Source organism: Mustelus asterias, chromosome 10 (genome assembly GCF_964213995.1).
Source record: "Mustelus asterias chromosome 10, sMusAst1.hap1.1, whole genome shotgun sequence".
Lineage (NCBI taxonomy): Eukaryota > Metazoa > Chordata > Chondrichthyes > Carcharhiniformes > Triakidae > Mustelus > Mustelus asterias.
Window position 1 is genome coordinate 93,181,658 of NC_135810.1, and position 17,840 is coordinate 93,199,497.

At 41.4% G+C, this 17,840-nt stretch overlaps 1 protein-coding gene across 6 annotated transcripts in view; it reads left to right on the plus strand.

The window, feature by feature from the left end:
- The first annotated feature begins 2,741 nt into the window (after positions 1-2,741).
- Positions 2,742-17,840, plus strand: part of uspl1 (ubiquitin specific peptidase like 1) — a 30,346-nt gene continuing 15,247 nt past the window's right edge. The window contains exons 1-5 of one of the 6 annotated variants that reach the window (XM_078222220.1): positions 2,743-2,861; positions 7,740-7,912; positions 8,415-8,543; positions 9,430-10,057; positions 15,878-15,991. In XM_078222220.1, coding sequence (XP_078078346.1) covers positions 7,787-7,912; positions 8,415-8,543; positions 9,430-10,057; positions 15,878-15,991 — 997 coding nt within the window. In that variant the 5' untranslated portion in view covers positions 2,743-2,861; positions 7,740-7,786. Of the gene's footprint in view, positions 7,913-7,957; positions 8,146-8,414; positions 8,544-9,429; positions 10,058-15,877; positions 15,992-17,840 lie in introns of those variants that run through there. The other 5 variants (XM_078222222.1, XM_078222223.1, XM_078222219.1 and 2 more) reach the window with 5 other exon arrangements.

Genomic DNA, 17,840 nt, shown 5'->3' on the forward strand with positions numbered 1-17,840 from the left:
CTATGGTGCATCTGTAAAAGCTGGTGAGAGTCGTAGCTGACATGCCAAATTTCCTTAGTCTTCTGAGAAAGTAGAGGCGTTGGTGGGCTTTCTTAACTATAGTGTCAACATGGGGGTACCAGGACAGGTTGTTGGTAATCTGGACACCTAAAAATTTGAAGTTCTCAATCCTTTCTACTTCGTCGCCATTGATGTAGACAGGGACATGTTCTCCTCTACGCTTCCTGAAGTCGAGGAGATCTCCTTCGTTTTGTTGACATTGAGGGAGAGATTATTGTTGCCGCACCAGTTCACCAGATTCTCTATCTCATTCCTGTACTCTGTCTCGTCATTGTTTGAGATCCGACCCACTACGGTGGTGTTATTAGCTGACTTGAAAATTGAATTGGAGGGGAATTTGTCCACACAACCATAGGTGTGTAAGGGGTATAGTAGGGGGCTGAGAACACAGCTTTGTGGGGCACCAGTGTTGAGGATGATCGTGGAGGAGGTGTTGTTGCCTATCCTTACTGATTGTGGTCTGTGAGTTAGGAAGTTCAGGATCCTAACTAATTTTGTTTGTCAACCCTGGAGTGTATGGTCATTTTTTAAATAATCAGCAGCAAGCTTTCGTAGGTTACATTTAAGAGGACTATTTATTCATTCATTCACTCCAAAAGTCGAAATACCACATCACTGACTTCAAGAGGACGCTGCGCATTTACAAGTTGTAAACAAAAGAACTGTTCATAATTCATGTGTTTGGCTCATCTTTCCAGGCCCGTTGAAGAAGGTAGTTCACGCCAAAAGGGTGGCTTCAATACTTGCAGTCATGTATCAACATTGTTGCACGATTCCTTTGAAGAGATAGCTTTTCAGCAAATCACGCAATTGTTTACTTGTGGATTTATTACCAGGAGGTCAAGTTTGTATTCTGGCAGACTTTTGAAAAGCAATGGCTAGGAGACTTTAAAGGTGTAGCAGTATCCAGGTTTTTAAATGCATAGATTTTGCTGCTAATGCTGTTTCTGCAGTTGGTGTTCTGTGAGGCCTGACTAGTTTATCTCTGGTTCCTGAGATAATAGATTTGTCACCTTGCTGTGGTGAAAGAACAATGACTTGACGCTGGTGGATCTGGGTGTGAATGCTTGGAAAATAAACTGGAAGCCAATCATGCGGTGGGTGGATGGGCTTCTTTTGTCTCAATCAGTAACTACACAGTGCTCCCTCTGCAAGGTTGCTGAAAACATCATGCAGCTTGGTGTCTTTTACCACTCCATCAGAAGTCTGGAATTTGCTATTGTCTCTGCAGGATCTCCCGCCGCATTAATGACACAGTAATGTCACTGCCCAAGACAGGACACCACCAGCGGCAGGGGAGCTGTGTGGGGAAGGGTCTCCTCAGGTGCCCATATTTCTGAATAAAGGTCCTTGATCTGTAAAGACAGTTATGTTTCTCACTACATATTTGCTACCAAGCCTGCTGAGTATTTCCAACACTGTTTTTATGTCAGATTTCCAGCAGCTGCAATTGTTTGCTTTTGCCCATATTTCAATGAGGTGCATGCCTTGCTGATTAAAAATGGAGGTATTCGCTGACTCACTTGAAAGCTTCTCTGACCAGTGGACACCAGAATGTATTTGACTATTTTAAAGTTTATTTATTAGTCATAAGTCGACTTACATTAACATTGCAATGAAGTTACTGTGAAAGTCCCCTAATCGCCACACTCTGGTGTCTGTTTGGGTACACTGAGGGAGAATTTAGCATGGGCAATGCACCTAACCAGCATGTCTTTGGGATGTGGGAAGAAACCGGAGCACCTGGAGGATACTCATGCAGACATGGGGAGAATGTGCAAACTGTACAAACAGTGACCCAAGCTGGGAATTGAACCCAGGTCTCTGGCACTAAGAGGCAGCAGTGCTAACCACTGCCAGTGTGGTAAATCTCGCAAAACTATGAAATATATATTGTACTAAGCACTGGATTAAAGCAAATTACTGCGGATTCTGGAATCTGAAACCAAAAGGGAAAATGCTGGAAAATCTCAGCAAGTCTGGCAGCATCTGTAAGGAGAGAAAAGAGCTGACGCTTCAAGTTCAGATGACCCTTTGTCAAAGCTTTGTCTAAGGGTCATCTGGACTCGAAACATCAACTCTTTTCTCTCCTCACAGATGCTGCCAGACCTGCTGAGATTTTCCAGCATTTTCTCTTTTGATTGTACAATTGGACAGGGCCGGTCTGCTGCTCGCACTGAAAGTTTAAGGGAGATGTGTGGGGGAAAATTTTTCACACAGAGAGTAGTGGGTGCCTGGAACATGCTGCCAGAGGTGGAGGTGGAAGCAGGCACATTAGCAACATTTAAGAGGCCTCTGGGTGGGTGCATGAATAGTGAGGGAATAGACGGATATGGACCGAGTAAGGGCAAAGGTCTTTTTCGAGTTTAGTTAGGGCATCATGATCAGCAGAGTCTTGGAGGGCCAAAGGGCCTCTTCCTGTGCTGTACTTTTCTTTGTTCTTTGAACTTGCCTAGGCCTGAAAAAGGAGAGCATCCCAGATGAAAGTGAGAGTTTGATAGCTCTGAGGAATCTTCTCTGACTCTAGGTTTTGCACACAGGCGCTGAGACACAGGTCTCACTGACTGGCTGTCTGTTCTTTGTCGTGAACTTTGTGACTGGGCTGTGAGATCCGATAACTAAACAGCCCTCCGGAACCTGAGATCCTGGCCGGGGTTTGCAGCCGGACCGGAAGTGGATGGGGACAGCCGGAAGTGGGAGCTGAAACGTTGGTTGGACGTTTGGCGGAGCGGCAGCGGTGGGTGAGGGCAGAGTCCGTGTGAGGGACGGCGGCACCGGCAGCGCGGGACCGGAAGGTGAAGGTGCGAGAAAAGCGGCAGCGCCGCACGTTAGGGCCGCTCGCTCGTGTCAACCCTCCGCGCGTGTGGTGTGTGTGCCGGGGAAACCCAGCCCCGAGTCTGGCCTTAGGGAGAGGGGCGGAGGCGGCTAGAGTGGGTGCAAGAGGGAGGGAGAGGCTGCCTCAGGTCAGACACGCAGCTCACACCCTAACCCTAACCTTTGGGGCACAAGCCGCGAGGTGGCGGGTCCCTGAGCTCGGGCCTGATGCCAGGCCGCCCGTCCTTTTGGGGCATTCATTCGCCTCACGTTGACGCAGATCTCTCCTCATCCCTGCTTTGAGTGCCCGGGATTATTCCTTTGGTTCTGGGTTCTGCGCAGTGGCATCTCCAACCAGAATCACAGCATGGTTACAGCACAGAAGGAGGTCCCTGGGCTGCTTGTGTTTGTGTGCCAGCCCTCTTGCCATAGCAACTCACCTGGTGCTACATTTTTGCCCTTTTCCTTAGCCCTGCATTTTTTTTTAACTCTTCAGATAATTGACCTCTTTTGAATGCCTTGATTGAATCTGTCTCGTCCATACTCCAAGGCAGAATATTCCAGATCCTAACCACCAGCTGTTTATCCAGTCTACTCTGTCCAGAACCTCATGATTTTAAACACCTCTATCAAACATCTTTGTAACATTCTCTTCAAGGAGAACAGCCTCAGCTTTTCCAATGTATACACAATTGAAGCTCCTCGCCTCTGGAACCATTCATGTGACTCTTTTCTGAGCCATCTCTAATGCCATTTCATCATTCCTAAAGTGTGGTGCCCGGAACTGGGCACGATACTCTAATTGAGACAGAATCTGTGTTTTATGCAGGTTTATCATACCTTTCTTTTGAATTGTCCCCTCCTTTTATATTGCTTCTCCTTGTTTTTTCTACTAAAATGAATCACTTCAGATATCTGCACTAAATTTCAATTGAAAATTGTCTGCCCATTCCACCTGCCTATCTGTCATCTTGAGATCTATCACTCTTCTCAGTTCATACTAGTTCCAAGTTTTGTGTCCTCAGCATATTTTGAATTTGTGCCCTGTGCACCCAAGTATTTTTCAGGAAGAACGGGGGTCTTAACACTGACCCTTGGGGTAATGCCTTCGAACTTGCAGTCTGAAAAATAACAGGAGATTGCTACTCTAGCCAACTGCCATTCACTACCATTCCTCTTCCCCTTCAAATTCTTTCCTTGTCACTGCCTTTTTAAAAACCATACTAATATACTCTGCATACCTGCTTTGCGCTGAAGCTTATGATCCATTCATTTATGGCTATAAATACTAAGAGGCCCTCTGCACACTTCCCTCCTTGTGTATCTTACCCATGTCATCCTGACATGTGAATACCAGTCAGATTCAAGGAGCATCACAACACAGCTAAGTGCTGAATTTCTCATGAAACTTTTCGTTATGCTTCTGTAGGTAGCAAAAGGTATAGGAGGATGAGTTCCTCCGTCTTTTCCATTTTTATATCCACTAATCCAATCTGATATTGGTGAACTTAATGCAGACATGATTAAATGAGGCATTCTCAGATCCTAAGGCTGGGAATTACTCACAATTCAAAAAGGCCTTAACTATGTGTTTTTTAAATATCTGGGTTTCCCGTTTATATATTTCTCTTTCATGCAAACATATTTTTTTCCTTAATGAATCTATAACATTATAACCCCCCCCATGCTGTGCTGTACAAGTGTTGTCACTTGACTGGGGAGCCCAATGTGGATGTCCAAGTTGAACAGTTAATTTGTTTTACTCACATTAATTGACTCATGGAATGGGTGCCCTGAAGTAAAGAAACTCTTCGCTATTTTTAAAGAACACCAATTTTATTTAAAAATGTTTTCATTGTTAGGCCTGAACAGTGCATGTATCCCTGTTTGGGAGTGCTCAGCCTACTGGAATTTTGTTATTTTGTTGACCTTCCTGCTGTAACACATTCTGTGATGAAAAATGATCACAGACTGTTGAAATAGGTAGACATTTTGATAGCTTCTCTCAATGCACGTAATTTTGATACAGATGTTTCTATTCTTTAGAACTGCAGAAGAGGTAAGCGAGGGGGTTAATCATAACACACAGATTTAGGAGCAAGTATTGTCAACTAGTCTATAATCAACCAGTTTCATTTTCCAAGAATTAGGCAAGGATCAGGGAAATGGTTGATTAAAGCTGACCAGTGGTTTGGTATCTACCTTTTTTATTCAGGAGTCTCTGACTCTTTGTTTTATATATTACATTTGGAATCCTGCTACGAGAGCACTTTTCCTGTACACTATTACCCGTGTCTCCCAAATCTGAGATTTCAAACTATGCTTCGTACTGATGGAAAAACGTTCACTGAGGCAAGAGGAGTAAATTGGTTTGAAAATAATATATCTTTTATACAAAATGGCTCAACGGGAACTGTCTTTTTGGTCCATCTGAAAAAATATTTTGCTAATATTAATAAAGTGATCTTAAAATACTGACTGTGGATGCACAGTATCAAGAATAGGCCAGTTGGAGATGACAGCAAAACATTTGGGGAGCAAAAGTGAACAGGTAGAGGTTGATGAAAGGTAAGTCTTGTGTAATTATTTTACATTGCATTGTATGGGCTTTTCTGTATGGTATTAAAAATTTTGTTTTCCCAAAAAGTACCCGTTATGGTTTAAAAAGCAGAAAAGGTTAGGTTGATTAGTGGTTGCTTGATCCAGTGGGAGCGCTTGTTATTCTGACTGCAATTGGATGGAATTAGGATACAGATGACAGATTATTGCATTTCTTAAACAAGGTGAGTGAAATTTAAAGCTCAATTTTGGTAATAGCAATTACAGTTGTAAGAGAGTCTTAATGAGGTGTGCCTGCAATTGTTGCTAATAACCTATTACGAGCATTTTTTTCAGCCTTTCATTCGAACCAAAAGCTTTTACTTTTTATTAGAAATGCAGACATGTACTGACTTTGTTCATTATTTTTGATGGCACCCTGTTTAAAATATTAGGCTTTGTAAGTGCGCTGACTTGATTTTTAAAAGTAGCTCTGGAACTGCATCCTCGGCACAGTGTTGTCTGCCAAACTTGAGGCGAAATAGTTCAATATTTAGAAGGGATTTTTAAATGTTACAAGCTATTGATTGTCTTCAAAATATGGTCCAAAATTTATTTTGCGTTCAAATTTTAAGCAAGGATTGATGTGAAGATGTCATGTAAGTCAGTAGAAAGCGTAGAAACTTGCAGCTCAGAAGGAACTATTTGATCCATTGTGCCTATGTTGGCACTTTGAAAGAGCCAGCATAGGCATAATGCTTAGTTCCACAGTCCCCTTTTTGTCTGTAACCCTGTCAGTTCCTCATCCTCCAGTAGCTGTTCAACTCACTTTTGCTTTTGGAGTCAGCTTCCACCACCTTTCCAGACAGAACATTCTAGATCCTGACAACCACAGTGAATATAATTCTCCTCGCCAACCTCCTTTCATAACGGAAGTTCCTCATTTCTGGTAAGCTTCCTCTGCAACCTTCCTAAAGTCTTTGCATCATTCCTGAAATTGATGCTCATTCACTAATCAGCCAGCCTAATCAATTATTTTATAAAGTTCTCACATGGTCTCTATTTTATGTTCAGTTCCCTGATTTATAAAAGTACATTTACTTTGCATTTGACTTGAAGTACACTGCGTCATTTCTATTGAACACAAATATTTATTGCCAATGTCCTTAGTTTTATTATTCAGTTCCAATAAAGCAAAGAAGACTAATTTTTCTCTTTCTCTCTCCTCTTTGTCCCATTTTACTTGCATTTTCTACTTTAATTTACTTTTGACATCCAAGATGTTAACCTACGGGATACAATTAATTCACTCACTTGTGACCTCAGACAGCAGGTATTGTCAGATTATCTGATTACAGGGTAATCCTGTTCTCATTTTTGTCCAGGCATTCACTTGTTAGTGGCATTCATTGTATAACAATCCCGACTGGCTTTAGTTCTTTCTACCACCACCTATCTTAGCAACACTTAAGCCAATTGACTCATCAGGTTTGTGTAGCCTATACCATCTGAGTCTTTAGTGTGAAGCAGTAGTTCTAAATAAATTTTGGAAGTGAGTTGTGTTGTAGCTGTTTGAAGAGAATTGTGGTTAAAATACTTTTCTGTTCCCTTGCACCCACTTTTATAAATTGTGGAGATCTTACATACGTTTGAAACTTGAATGAATATATTCAAAGTTCACCAATTAGATTCTGAAAGCCAAGAATTTAATTGTCACGACCTAGATGGGCCACCAGACCCAAACTTTTTGAGGAAAAGTTTATAACTTTTTATCAATTTTAATGCCATTTTGATGCTCCCATCTGTGCTGAAATACATAGTTTTGCGAGTATTTATTTGAAAATGTTTACTGATGAAATACATTCATCAAGATGACAGTCTGCCTCTTGGGTGCAGTGTTTCTTTAAGGTGATCGTTGCACATGTTTAGTTTTTCAATTGAAACATCTAGGTTGTGAACATTATGATGTCACTCCTGGAAGGAAAATTATTTTTGGATAATGTATGCTAAAGCAAATAAAGTTGCCAGTGTTTAGGTTGGGTAATGTTATCGAGTGAACAAGAACTTGGATACATCTCATTAAGATGGCAGTGGGATTAATCTCAATTTAACATTCTGGTGAGCTGATAGTTGCTAACTGATTTTGATCTGGAACTGTTGTTTAAAATATTGTAATGTAAATGTCATTTTAAATCTGTGCTTGATTGTATATTTTTAGTATGATACTAATTGTGAGTGCTTGTATTTTATAAGTTTTAAGCTTACTGATTACTTGCAATTAGGTTTTATACATTCTCTAATGATATCTTCAACTTTTATTTTAACAGCATATTCTGAGAAGTTTCCAGATGGTGTGCTTCAAATCACCAGTGAGATGGTAAAGGTTAGCCTTTGGCTCAGCATGGCGGATAAACAGAAGACCAAGACTGGTTTGCCACTGAGTGGTCCAGACACTGATATAAATGTGTCTTCCATCCACACGGTGGGGTATTTGGGAAAAGTCAGTAAAACTGTTTATTCCTCTCTAAACTGCGCAAAGTTCTAAATTTTATTACATTTTCAAATTATTTTGAATCTATTGTCTTTCCTGGAAAAGGTGAAGAAATGTGGAACATTCTAAACTCATTCAAAGTGACACGGAAATCTTGCACAAAGTGCTATGGCGAAAGATTTGTCTGAAGTGAAAACATGGTTACCATGGTAATCCTCTAACTGCTGAGTAGTTGTTGAAAGGTGCATCTGAGGGCACTGTGTCTCACTTTCAAATGAAAACTAGAATATAAAAGTAAACTTAGCATAAACAACACTGTTTGTCATATTTAAAACTGTCTTGGAGTGTGTACTTCACCTTCGGTATACTGAAGATGAAAATACTATATAAAATGTATTTATGTTTCTATCTGCTCATGAATGGTATAAAACACTTGATTAAAAATAAACCCTGAATTGTAGACATGACAGGTAACTTTTCTTGCTCCGTTCTATTTTTCCCCTCTGCACAGTTAATTGAAACCCCCACGCCCGGTCTACAGGAATACTGTCCTAACTGTGCTACAAAAGGAGAAAGGAAAGCTTTACGTAGATATTCTATTAGCTTGGAGGAATCCATTCTTCTTTGTGAAAATCCACAGGTAATGGAAATTTTAGATCAGAACTTGTTGATTTTCCCAAAACCTCACTGGAATTTTTTCAGTATCATAAAGCTGTAGAAAGCAGCAAGTCATATGAGTCAATTTGCTAAATTTAGAAGTTATTCAACTATTGCAGGCTAATACAGCAAGTCCTCGTTTAAAGTTGTAGTTGCGTTCCTGAAAATCGTGACTTTCATTGAAATGTTTTAAAGCGAATCATGTTTTCCTCATTAAAACCAATGAGATCTATTACCAAGAGATATCTGATCACAAACCCACTTGAAGAGAACTTGCCTCTTGCAAATTGAAACTGTTCTTCCTGCCTTTCGCTGCTCATCCCCAAAGTCCTCCCTCACAGCAAGGGTTCAGGACAGGGAAGCAGCGAATGGGATGTTCGGCAAGAGCAAGGATTGGTGAAAGGGTGAGTCAGGCAGTGGCAGAGACTGCAGGTCAGAGGGCTGGCAAGCTAAGGGCGAGTTGAGGAGCACCAGAGGCTGCATGAGAAGGTTTACAGGGGGAGGGTGAATCCAGGATTAGCAGAGACCGCTCCAAAATGGTGCTGATCAAGTCAGACTTAGACCAGCATAAAACAATGTTGAAATGAATCTTGTGGCACTAAAGAAGATTACAGGCCCCATTAAGTTACCAGCATTGAACTAGTAATTCATTACACAGACACTTGCAATGGAGTTCATAGGTCTTCTATGTGGTTGCTGTGGCATTGATCTGCCGTTTAGAAAAAAAGTTATGTTTTCCAGTTAGGCAATTGTAACACGTTTGTGGCAAGATTTTTAAGGATTAAATTAGAGACACAAAGACAGTGTTTGCATTCGTCATGAATTATTTTTCTGATTTTTAACTAAATATTTTCTTTAAATCCTTTTAGTGTGTCTTTCCTTTGGGCTGTAAACCATTGAGTGAGATCCTCATTTCACCCAACTTACCTACCTTACCTCGACTACCAGCTGTGAAGAGCACATGTGAATCAGGTTCACTCGTCCCACTACGTAAACGGAATGTGAAACGACAGAAAACTTCTAATTGTGATAATAAAGACAGTTTGAATGGTTCCAGCGATGTGTCCAAGGATGCTGTATTTCAGCCATTAGGAAATAACTTAAATAAAATTGACAATCTTGTCCCTTGTTCAGAAAATGGAAGCAATCAGTCAGTTAATTCAAGTGAAGAAAATGGCATGGTTGTCCCAGACAAGCCCGTTTTTGCGGTACCTAGTCAATTATGTGGCAAGAGAAAGGAGCCACCAACCGAATTTGATCCGACTAGATTGGAAGTTCCAAATGAAGGGTTGCAGATTGAACAGTTATTTCTGCAGTGGAAGAACGTGTCTGCTCTCTGCTGGCTAGACTGCATATTGACAACTTTGGTTCACTTGAAAGTGATAAGAGAAGTCGTACCTAATCTAGGAACAGAAGTGGAATCTCCTGTTAAGAAGTTATGCGCACAATATGATCTGGCATGCACACTAGTATCTAACTGTCAAATCCATAGCAAAGGTAGGAGTTGATACCTGGTGTTCCATATTACAATATAGTACGTAAGCATCTGGTTTTAAATATGCAAGTCAATATCTTATATTGCTGTTTACTTGTCACTACTTGCTTTGAAATTCTGTCCAAGAAAACTCCTGTCACTATCTGCACCCCATGCCAACAAAACCTAATTCTCTAATCATTTTTCGGGGAGCAGAGAAGAGTTACATTTAAACTAAAAGTTTGAACTCTTTATCATAATTATGTGCAACAATAGAATTGATTTTTGTTTTGATTAATACCGTGTTTTAAGGATTCTGCCTTGGGTGTCATTCTTTTTGAGAAAGTGGTGAAACAAGTCTTGTCTTGAGTCAGAATGTTATGGGTAAAAGCCCTTATGGGGGCATCAGTACAAAATCTAGGTTGATAGTTCAGATTAAGGGCAGAAGCATTTCAACTCAGAAATGATCTGTTTGATTGTAGGGTAGGGCTAGATTGAGAGTTTTTAAATTTAAAATAAATCTTGGGTTAAGCATGAGAGAAGGCAACCAAATAGCTAGAGTGTAAACATGAAGCTTGATTCTTGCAGGAATTTGGTGCTACTGACAGTTTGCAGAATGCTGTTTTTAAGTTAGAATGGTGGCTTGTAAGGAACCCTTGTAATTATATACAGTATGTTTGTTTTATGCAAGACATTCCGGACATTTTTTGTATCCTGAGCTGCTAAAAGTCGAACTAGAAATAGATGGTTTCTGTGCTCCAGAATGAGTAATTCTAGTTATTGCATTCTTTAGAGTGTGGTCGGGTTCCTCCAGTTAGTGCCCTAGGCCCAACCATCTTCAGCTGTTTCATCAATGACCTTGACTCTATCATAAGGACAGAAGTGGGGATGCTCGCTGATTGTACAATGATCAACATCGTTTGTGATTCCTCAGATACTGAAGCAGTCCTTGTCCATATGCAGCATCACTTGGTCACATTCAGGCTTGGGCTGATAAGTGGCAAGTTACATTTATGTCACAGAAGTGCCAGGCAATGACCATTCCAACAAGAGAGCATCTAACCATTGTTCCTTGCCATTCAGTGGCATTGCTATCACTGAATCCCCCACAATCAACATCCTTGGGGTTGCCATTGACCAGAAACTGAACTAGACCATCCATAAAAATACTGTAGCTACAAGAGCAGGTCAGGCTGGGAATTCTGCAGAGAGCACCTCTCCTGATTCCCCGAAACCTGTCCACTCTACAGGGAACAAGTCTGGACTGTGATGAAACTTGCCTGGTGAGTGCAACTCCAACAAAACCAAAAAAGCCAACACAATCCAGGACACAACAGTCCACTTGATTCGACTCCCTCCATCACCTTCAGTGGTAAGTGTGTACCATCTACAAGATACGCTGCAACAACTCATCGAAGAGCCGTAGACAGCACCTTCCAAACCCACAGCCGCTGCCATCCAGAAGGAGAAGGACTGAAGACACGTGGGAACGCCACCACCTGCAATTTCTCTCTCCAATTCACATAGCATCCTGACTTGGAAATATATTGTCGTTTCTTCATTGTCGCTAGGTCAACATCCCAGAACACACTCTTAACAGCCCTGTGGGTGTACCTACACCACATGGACTGCAGCATTTCAAGAAGGCAGCTCACCATCGCCTCTCAAGGGCAATTACAGATGGGCAATAAATGCTGGCCAGCGAAGTCCATATCCCATTAATGAAGGGAAAAAAACCAATTTGTGGTAATTTAAGATTTAGGGGTGGTGTTTTTTCTTAAAATGGTTTTGTATCTTGTAACAGCAGAGGGAGGGGTGGATCATAGAGTTAAACTATCCAGTAGATGAGAGAGTTGGATAAGTAAAGTGGTTAATGATTCTGGAGGGTAGGCAGGAGCAAAACTAGGATGTTGTGGAGCAGGGGAATTCCCAGGGAGATGAAAAGCAGTTGGCCTACAGAAATCGGATAATGGTAGACTGAGAAAGTATATAGTCAAATGAATAGTACTTTTTGACTTAAGTATGTAGTTTCCCTGTTGTCAGTTGAAGGTGTAAAAATAAAATGAGTGGAAGGGAAAGCAGTCAAAAGTCATATTCCCAGTTGGAATTGGTGGTTAATTTAGTTACCTTTTAAATCTTTCTAAAAGAATTTGCGATGCTAGATTGAAAAGACATTGCCTCAAAGATCTTCACATTTTTCCACATTATCTTCCATCTGCCATGTCTTTTCCACTTATTTAGCCTCTCTAAATTCTCTTGAGGCCTCTGCATCCTCCTCACAACTCTCATTCCCACCAAGTTTTGTGTCACCAGTCAGCTTGACAATATTACATTTGTTCCCCGCATCCAAGTCATTGATGAAGATTGAATAGCTAGGGCCCAAGCAGTGATCCTTGCTGTACATTTATTCTTATTCTCTGTATTCTGCCAGTATATTTTCCCCCAATTCAACCAACTCTCATTTTGCTTAGACCTTATGTAGACCTTATCGAAGTAAAACTTAACATATGTGTAATTCAGGCTACCCATTTCCTGTCACCTGTTTTATATTATATCAAAGTCACATTCTATCTCTTAACATTCCAGGGCCATCCTCCTACTACTTTCATATGCCATTAAACTCCCCATACCTTTGAGATTCAGGGAACACTGCTCCCAAACTTGGGACATGCATCTCATTCCCTGAGCCACAGACTTCCATTTTTAAATACCCAGACCCTGCCGGCTACTTTACCCAATGTTTGCGCATTTCCTATTCTTCCAAACTACATTCTATGACCAGCCCAGGATACCCAGGAAAACAGAAGCCCTCTCCCAGTGCCATCACATGCCAGTAACTCAATCTCCCACAAAACTTCCACATTTTTGTGACCCCCATCTTGTACTACAATGTAGCACTCCCACAAACAGCATTCACACATCACCATTCTCCACAGCTAATGTTCCAGCAAACACACCCTCTTTCATACTGAAAATGTAATGCTTGACCACACTACTTATAGGATCTAGCAAGAAGTTAAATTCAATTGTTTAATTTACCCCAACAACAGCCTCCCATCCTCTCCAATGCGGCTTGTTCACGGTATCTACCAATTCCCAGCCAGTTCCGTGATAATTTTCATAAGAACATAAGAAATAGGAGCAGGAGTAGGCCTTCTAGCCCCTCGAGCCTGCCCCGCCATTCAATAAGATCATGGCTGATCTGAAGTGGATCAATTCCACTTACCCGCCTGATCCCCATAACCCCTAATTCCCCTACAGATCAGGAATTCATCTATCCATGATTTAAACATATTCAACGAGGTAGCCTCCACCACCTCAGTGGGCAGAGAATTCCAGAGATTCACCACCCTCTGAGAGAAGAAGTTCCTCCTCAACTCTGTCCTAAACTGACCCCCCTTTATTTTGAAGCTGTGCCCTCTAGTTCTAGTTTCCTTTCTAAGTGGAAAGAATCTCTCCACCTCTACCCTATCCAGCCCCTTCATTATCTTATAGGACTCTATAAGATCCCCCCTCAGCCTTCTAAATTCCAACGAATACAAACCCAATCTGCTCAGTCTCTCCTCATAATCAACACCCCTCATCTCTGGTATCAACCTGGTGAACCTTCTCTGCACTCCCTCCAAGGCCAATATATCCTTCCGCAAATAAGGGGACCAATACTGCACACAGTATTCCAGCTGCGGCCTCACCAATGCCCTGTACAGAGGAAGCAAGACATCTCTGCTTTTATATTCTATCCCCCTTGCGATATAGGCCAACATCCCATTTGCCTTCTTGATCACCTGTTGCACCTGCAGACTGGGTTTTTGCGTCTCATGCACAAGGACTCCCAGGTCCCTCTGCACAGCAGCATGTTGTAATTTCTTTCCATTTAGATAATCCAATTTGCTATTATTTCTTCCAAAGTGAATAACCTCGCATTTGTTAACGTTATACTCCATCTGCCAGATCCTCGCCCACTCACTCAGCCTGTCCAAATCTCTCTGCAGACCTTCTACGCCCTCCACACGATTCACTTTTCCACTTATCTTTGTGTCGTCTGCAAACTTTGTTACCCTACACTCAGTCCCCTCCTCCAGATCGTCTATATAAATGGTAAATAGTTGAGGCCCCAGTACCGATCCCTGCGGCACGCCACTAGTTGCCATCCGCCAACCAGAAAAGCACCCATTTATTCCGACTCTCTGCTTCCTGTCGGATAGCCACTTTCGCCCACTTCTGTTGCATATTTCCCTAATGTACCTAATACTGCAAACATTTCCCTGTTATACTTGCTGGGAGCTATAAGGTAAGAGATAAGAGGTAATTAAATAGCTAAAAGCATATATAATCGAGGGCTTTTACTCCATAGAATACTAGAATGTTATAGAACATAGAACAGTACAGCACAGAACAGGCCCTTCGGCCCACGATGTTGTGCCGAGCTTTATCTGAAACCAAGATCAAGCTATCCCACTCCCTATCATCCTGGTAAATTATAGAATCTGAAAACACTAATGCAAGTCCTTCCAAGAACTACAAATCTCCGAACCTGACTTAATTAGTTGCAGAAAATAGATGGAATTGATAATGCAGGAACAACTTGCCATCATATCGTCATTTTAATGACAGTAAAATGTTCCAAGGTGCTTCATAGCAGTGTTATCAAACCAATTTGACACCAGGCCACGTGAGAAATTAAAGGAGATGGCCAAAAGATTGATCCAATTGGTAGGTTTGTAAGAAAGTGCCTTAAAGCAGGAAAGATGGCAAAAAGATTTACTGACGGAATTTGAGAGCTTTGGGCCTTGGCAGTTGATAGCTGCCAATGGTGGAGCAATTAAAATCAAAAACAGAAAATGCTGGAAAATCTCAGCAGGTCTGACAACATCTGTGGGGCGAGAATAGGGGCAACGTTTCATTTTCTGTTTTTGATTTTAACTGCCAAGGCCCAAAGCTCTCAAATTCCGTCAGTAAATCTTTTTGCCACCTTTCCTGCTTTAAGGCACTTTCTTAAAAACCTACCAATTGGATCAATCTTTTGGCCATCTCCTTTAATTTCTCACGTGGCTTGGTGTCAAATTGGTTTGATAACACTGCTATGAAGCACCTTGGAACATTTTACTGTCATTAAAATGACGATATGATGGCAAGTTGTTCCTGCATTATTAATTCCATCAATTTTCTGCAACTAATTAAGTCAGGTTCGGAGATTTGTAGTTCTTGTAGATCCTTTGTCAGAACTGATGTGTGAGAAGTCAAATTAGAACGAACTAGATATCTGGGGGCAGTAGCGAGAGTGATTTGTATGATTTCTGGAGTTATAGAGATGGGGAGGGCAAGGCCAAAAAAAGACTTAAAAATGAGGGTAAGAATTTTAAAATTGAGTTGCTGCTCTGGAGGAAATGAATGTAGCTTAGCAAGCACAGAGCTTATAGGTGAAGAGGACTTGGTTTGAGTTACAACATGGACAGCAGTTTTGCATGAGTTTAAGTTTGTGGGATGTTGGCTAGAAGTGTGAGAGTAATAAAGGCATGAATGAGGGTTTCAACAGCAAATAATACATTATGTGCTGCATTACAAAACACCCATATTTTTGTAAAGCAGCATATCCTCAAATTCACCATGAGCAAATCTGTGCATGTTTATTAGAGTTAAAAAAAACCCAGCCTATGCTATGTAATCGTGTTAATGTTGATGCCTCTCTGACAGGCCGCACCATTTTGCTTTAAATTGAATTTAACTTCAGTTTATTGTCACCAATATAGAAGTAAACATTCCACTAATTTTAGATTTTTTGCCAGCAGTTTTGGAGACTTCTTTCTTTCTGGTGATTTACTGAACTATTCTTGCGTTTGTAGATAATGGCTTGTGGACGATTCCCCATAAAGCACTTGCTGAGATCGAATTAGCACTGAACAATGTCCGAGAGAGCCTCTTCCAGCTTCTTCAGCCAAAACTGAAATGTGAATTGGGTAATTCTTGCACATACACTATTAAATATCTTGCTTATTACAAAAGTGTATTATTTTGTTTAATCTACAGGTAAGGATACTAATTATTGTAATAGCCAAAAAGCTTGCAAATACTGAGCAGGTATGGCAACATATGTGGGGAGAGAAGCAAGAATTAATGTTTCAGCTCAATGACCTTTCATCAGAAATGGTAGAAGTTGAAATGTAATAAGTTTTAAGCAAGTGGGAGGTGAGTGGGTGGGAAAAACAAAGGAAAGGACTCTGATAGGATGGAGACCATAAGAGGTTAAATGATAAAAGGTTTCATAGTGCAAGGCCAAAACGATGTATTGGGACAATAACGGAACAGAAAGATGTGAATTGAAGAGATGTGAATGGCAGGATACTGGCTAACTGCCACCAGAAAACAAAGTAAAGGAAATTAGAAACAAAAGAAAAATCCAAACCAGCAAAGAAACACAAAAATGGGGAAGAAAGGTTACAGTTTAAAATTCAAACTGTGTTGAGACAGGCTAGAGAATGTCTAGTCAAAGGATTGTGTTGTTATTTGAGCTTCATCAGAAGACTGCAGCTGGCCAAGGACTGAAAAGTCAGTGGGACAAAGGCATAGAGTTAAAATGACAGCTGAGTGAGAGCTCAGGGAAGTGTGAGGGTGGATCATGTGAAGATGAGAGAGGGGTAGAAATTGGAAGTAAAACCAATAATTTTTTCCAGGTCCAGAAGAGAGTATGAAGTGGAATGGATACAGTCATCAATGTACAGAAAGAGTTGAGGGAGTAGACCTCAGGACTGGAAGGAGGAGTTTTCCACATGAGCCACAGAAACACAGACTTAACTGGGGGTCCTGTGGGTACTCATGGCTGCACCTTTATTTGCAGCAAGTGAGACAAGTTAAAGGAGAAATTGAGAGACCAGTTCAACCAAGCAGAGGGGATTAGTGGTGGATGAAAATTGTTCAGACCTCTGCTCCGGAAGAAATGAAGAGCACTTAGACCCTTCTGTTGGGGGATGGGGTTTAGAGGAATTGGACATCCGTTGTGAAGAGGTGGTGATTAGGGCCAGGGAACTGGAAATTCTTGATATTTTGTAGGGCATCAGAAGAATCATGAATGTAGGTAGGAAGAGACTAGACAGAGAGAAGGTGGGAGTCAAAACAGGAAGAAATGAGTTCCATGGGCAGGAACAGGCTGGTTCGATGGATGTATCAAGTCAGTCCTGTTTGTGGATTTAAGGAAGGAGGTAGAAGTGCGCTATGGGGAGTTGTGGGACTGGAAGCTGTGGAGGGAAGATTTCCAGAGGTGATTAAGTCAGTGGCAATCTAAAAGCAATGACTTAATGTTTGATCGTGGGGTCATGGTCCGGTGGGGGCGGGGGGGGGTGTCTGAGAGTTGGTGCTCAGCCTCCGAGGTAGAGGTCAGTCTGCCAGACAAACATTGGCACCTTGTCAGCAGTTTTGATCACAAGGTCCTAAGAGAATAGTGTGCACCAAGTTCAGAGGGAGACTGTTTGGAGCGGATGAGAAAGAAATTGAGATGGTCAATGTTGCACTGACGGTTGGCAATGAAAAGATCAAAAGTAGGAAGGAGGACAGAGTGGGGTCCAGGTAGAGATAGAATATTGGAGGTGGGTGAAAGTATTCGTGAATGGGAGGAGGATCTCTGCCCAAAGAAGTGAGCACAGAGATGGAGGTGATCGGAAGAAGGTGTGCCTTCAAGAATATCTGTTCATGCAATTGCAGATTGTTTTGAAATTTTCATCCAATCATCTTGCTCTAGTTATATTAGTTTAAACATTTTTCAACAAATCCTTTCTCCTCCAGTTCTCTCGCCAAATTTTTCTTGAGTATTGC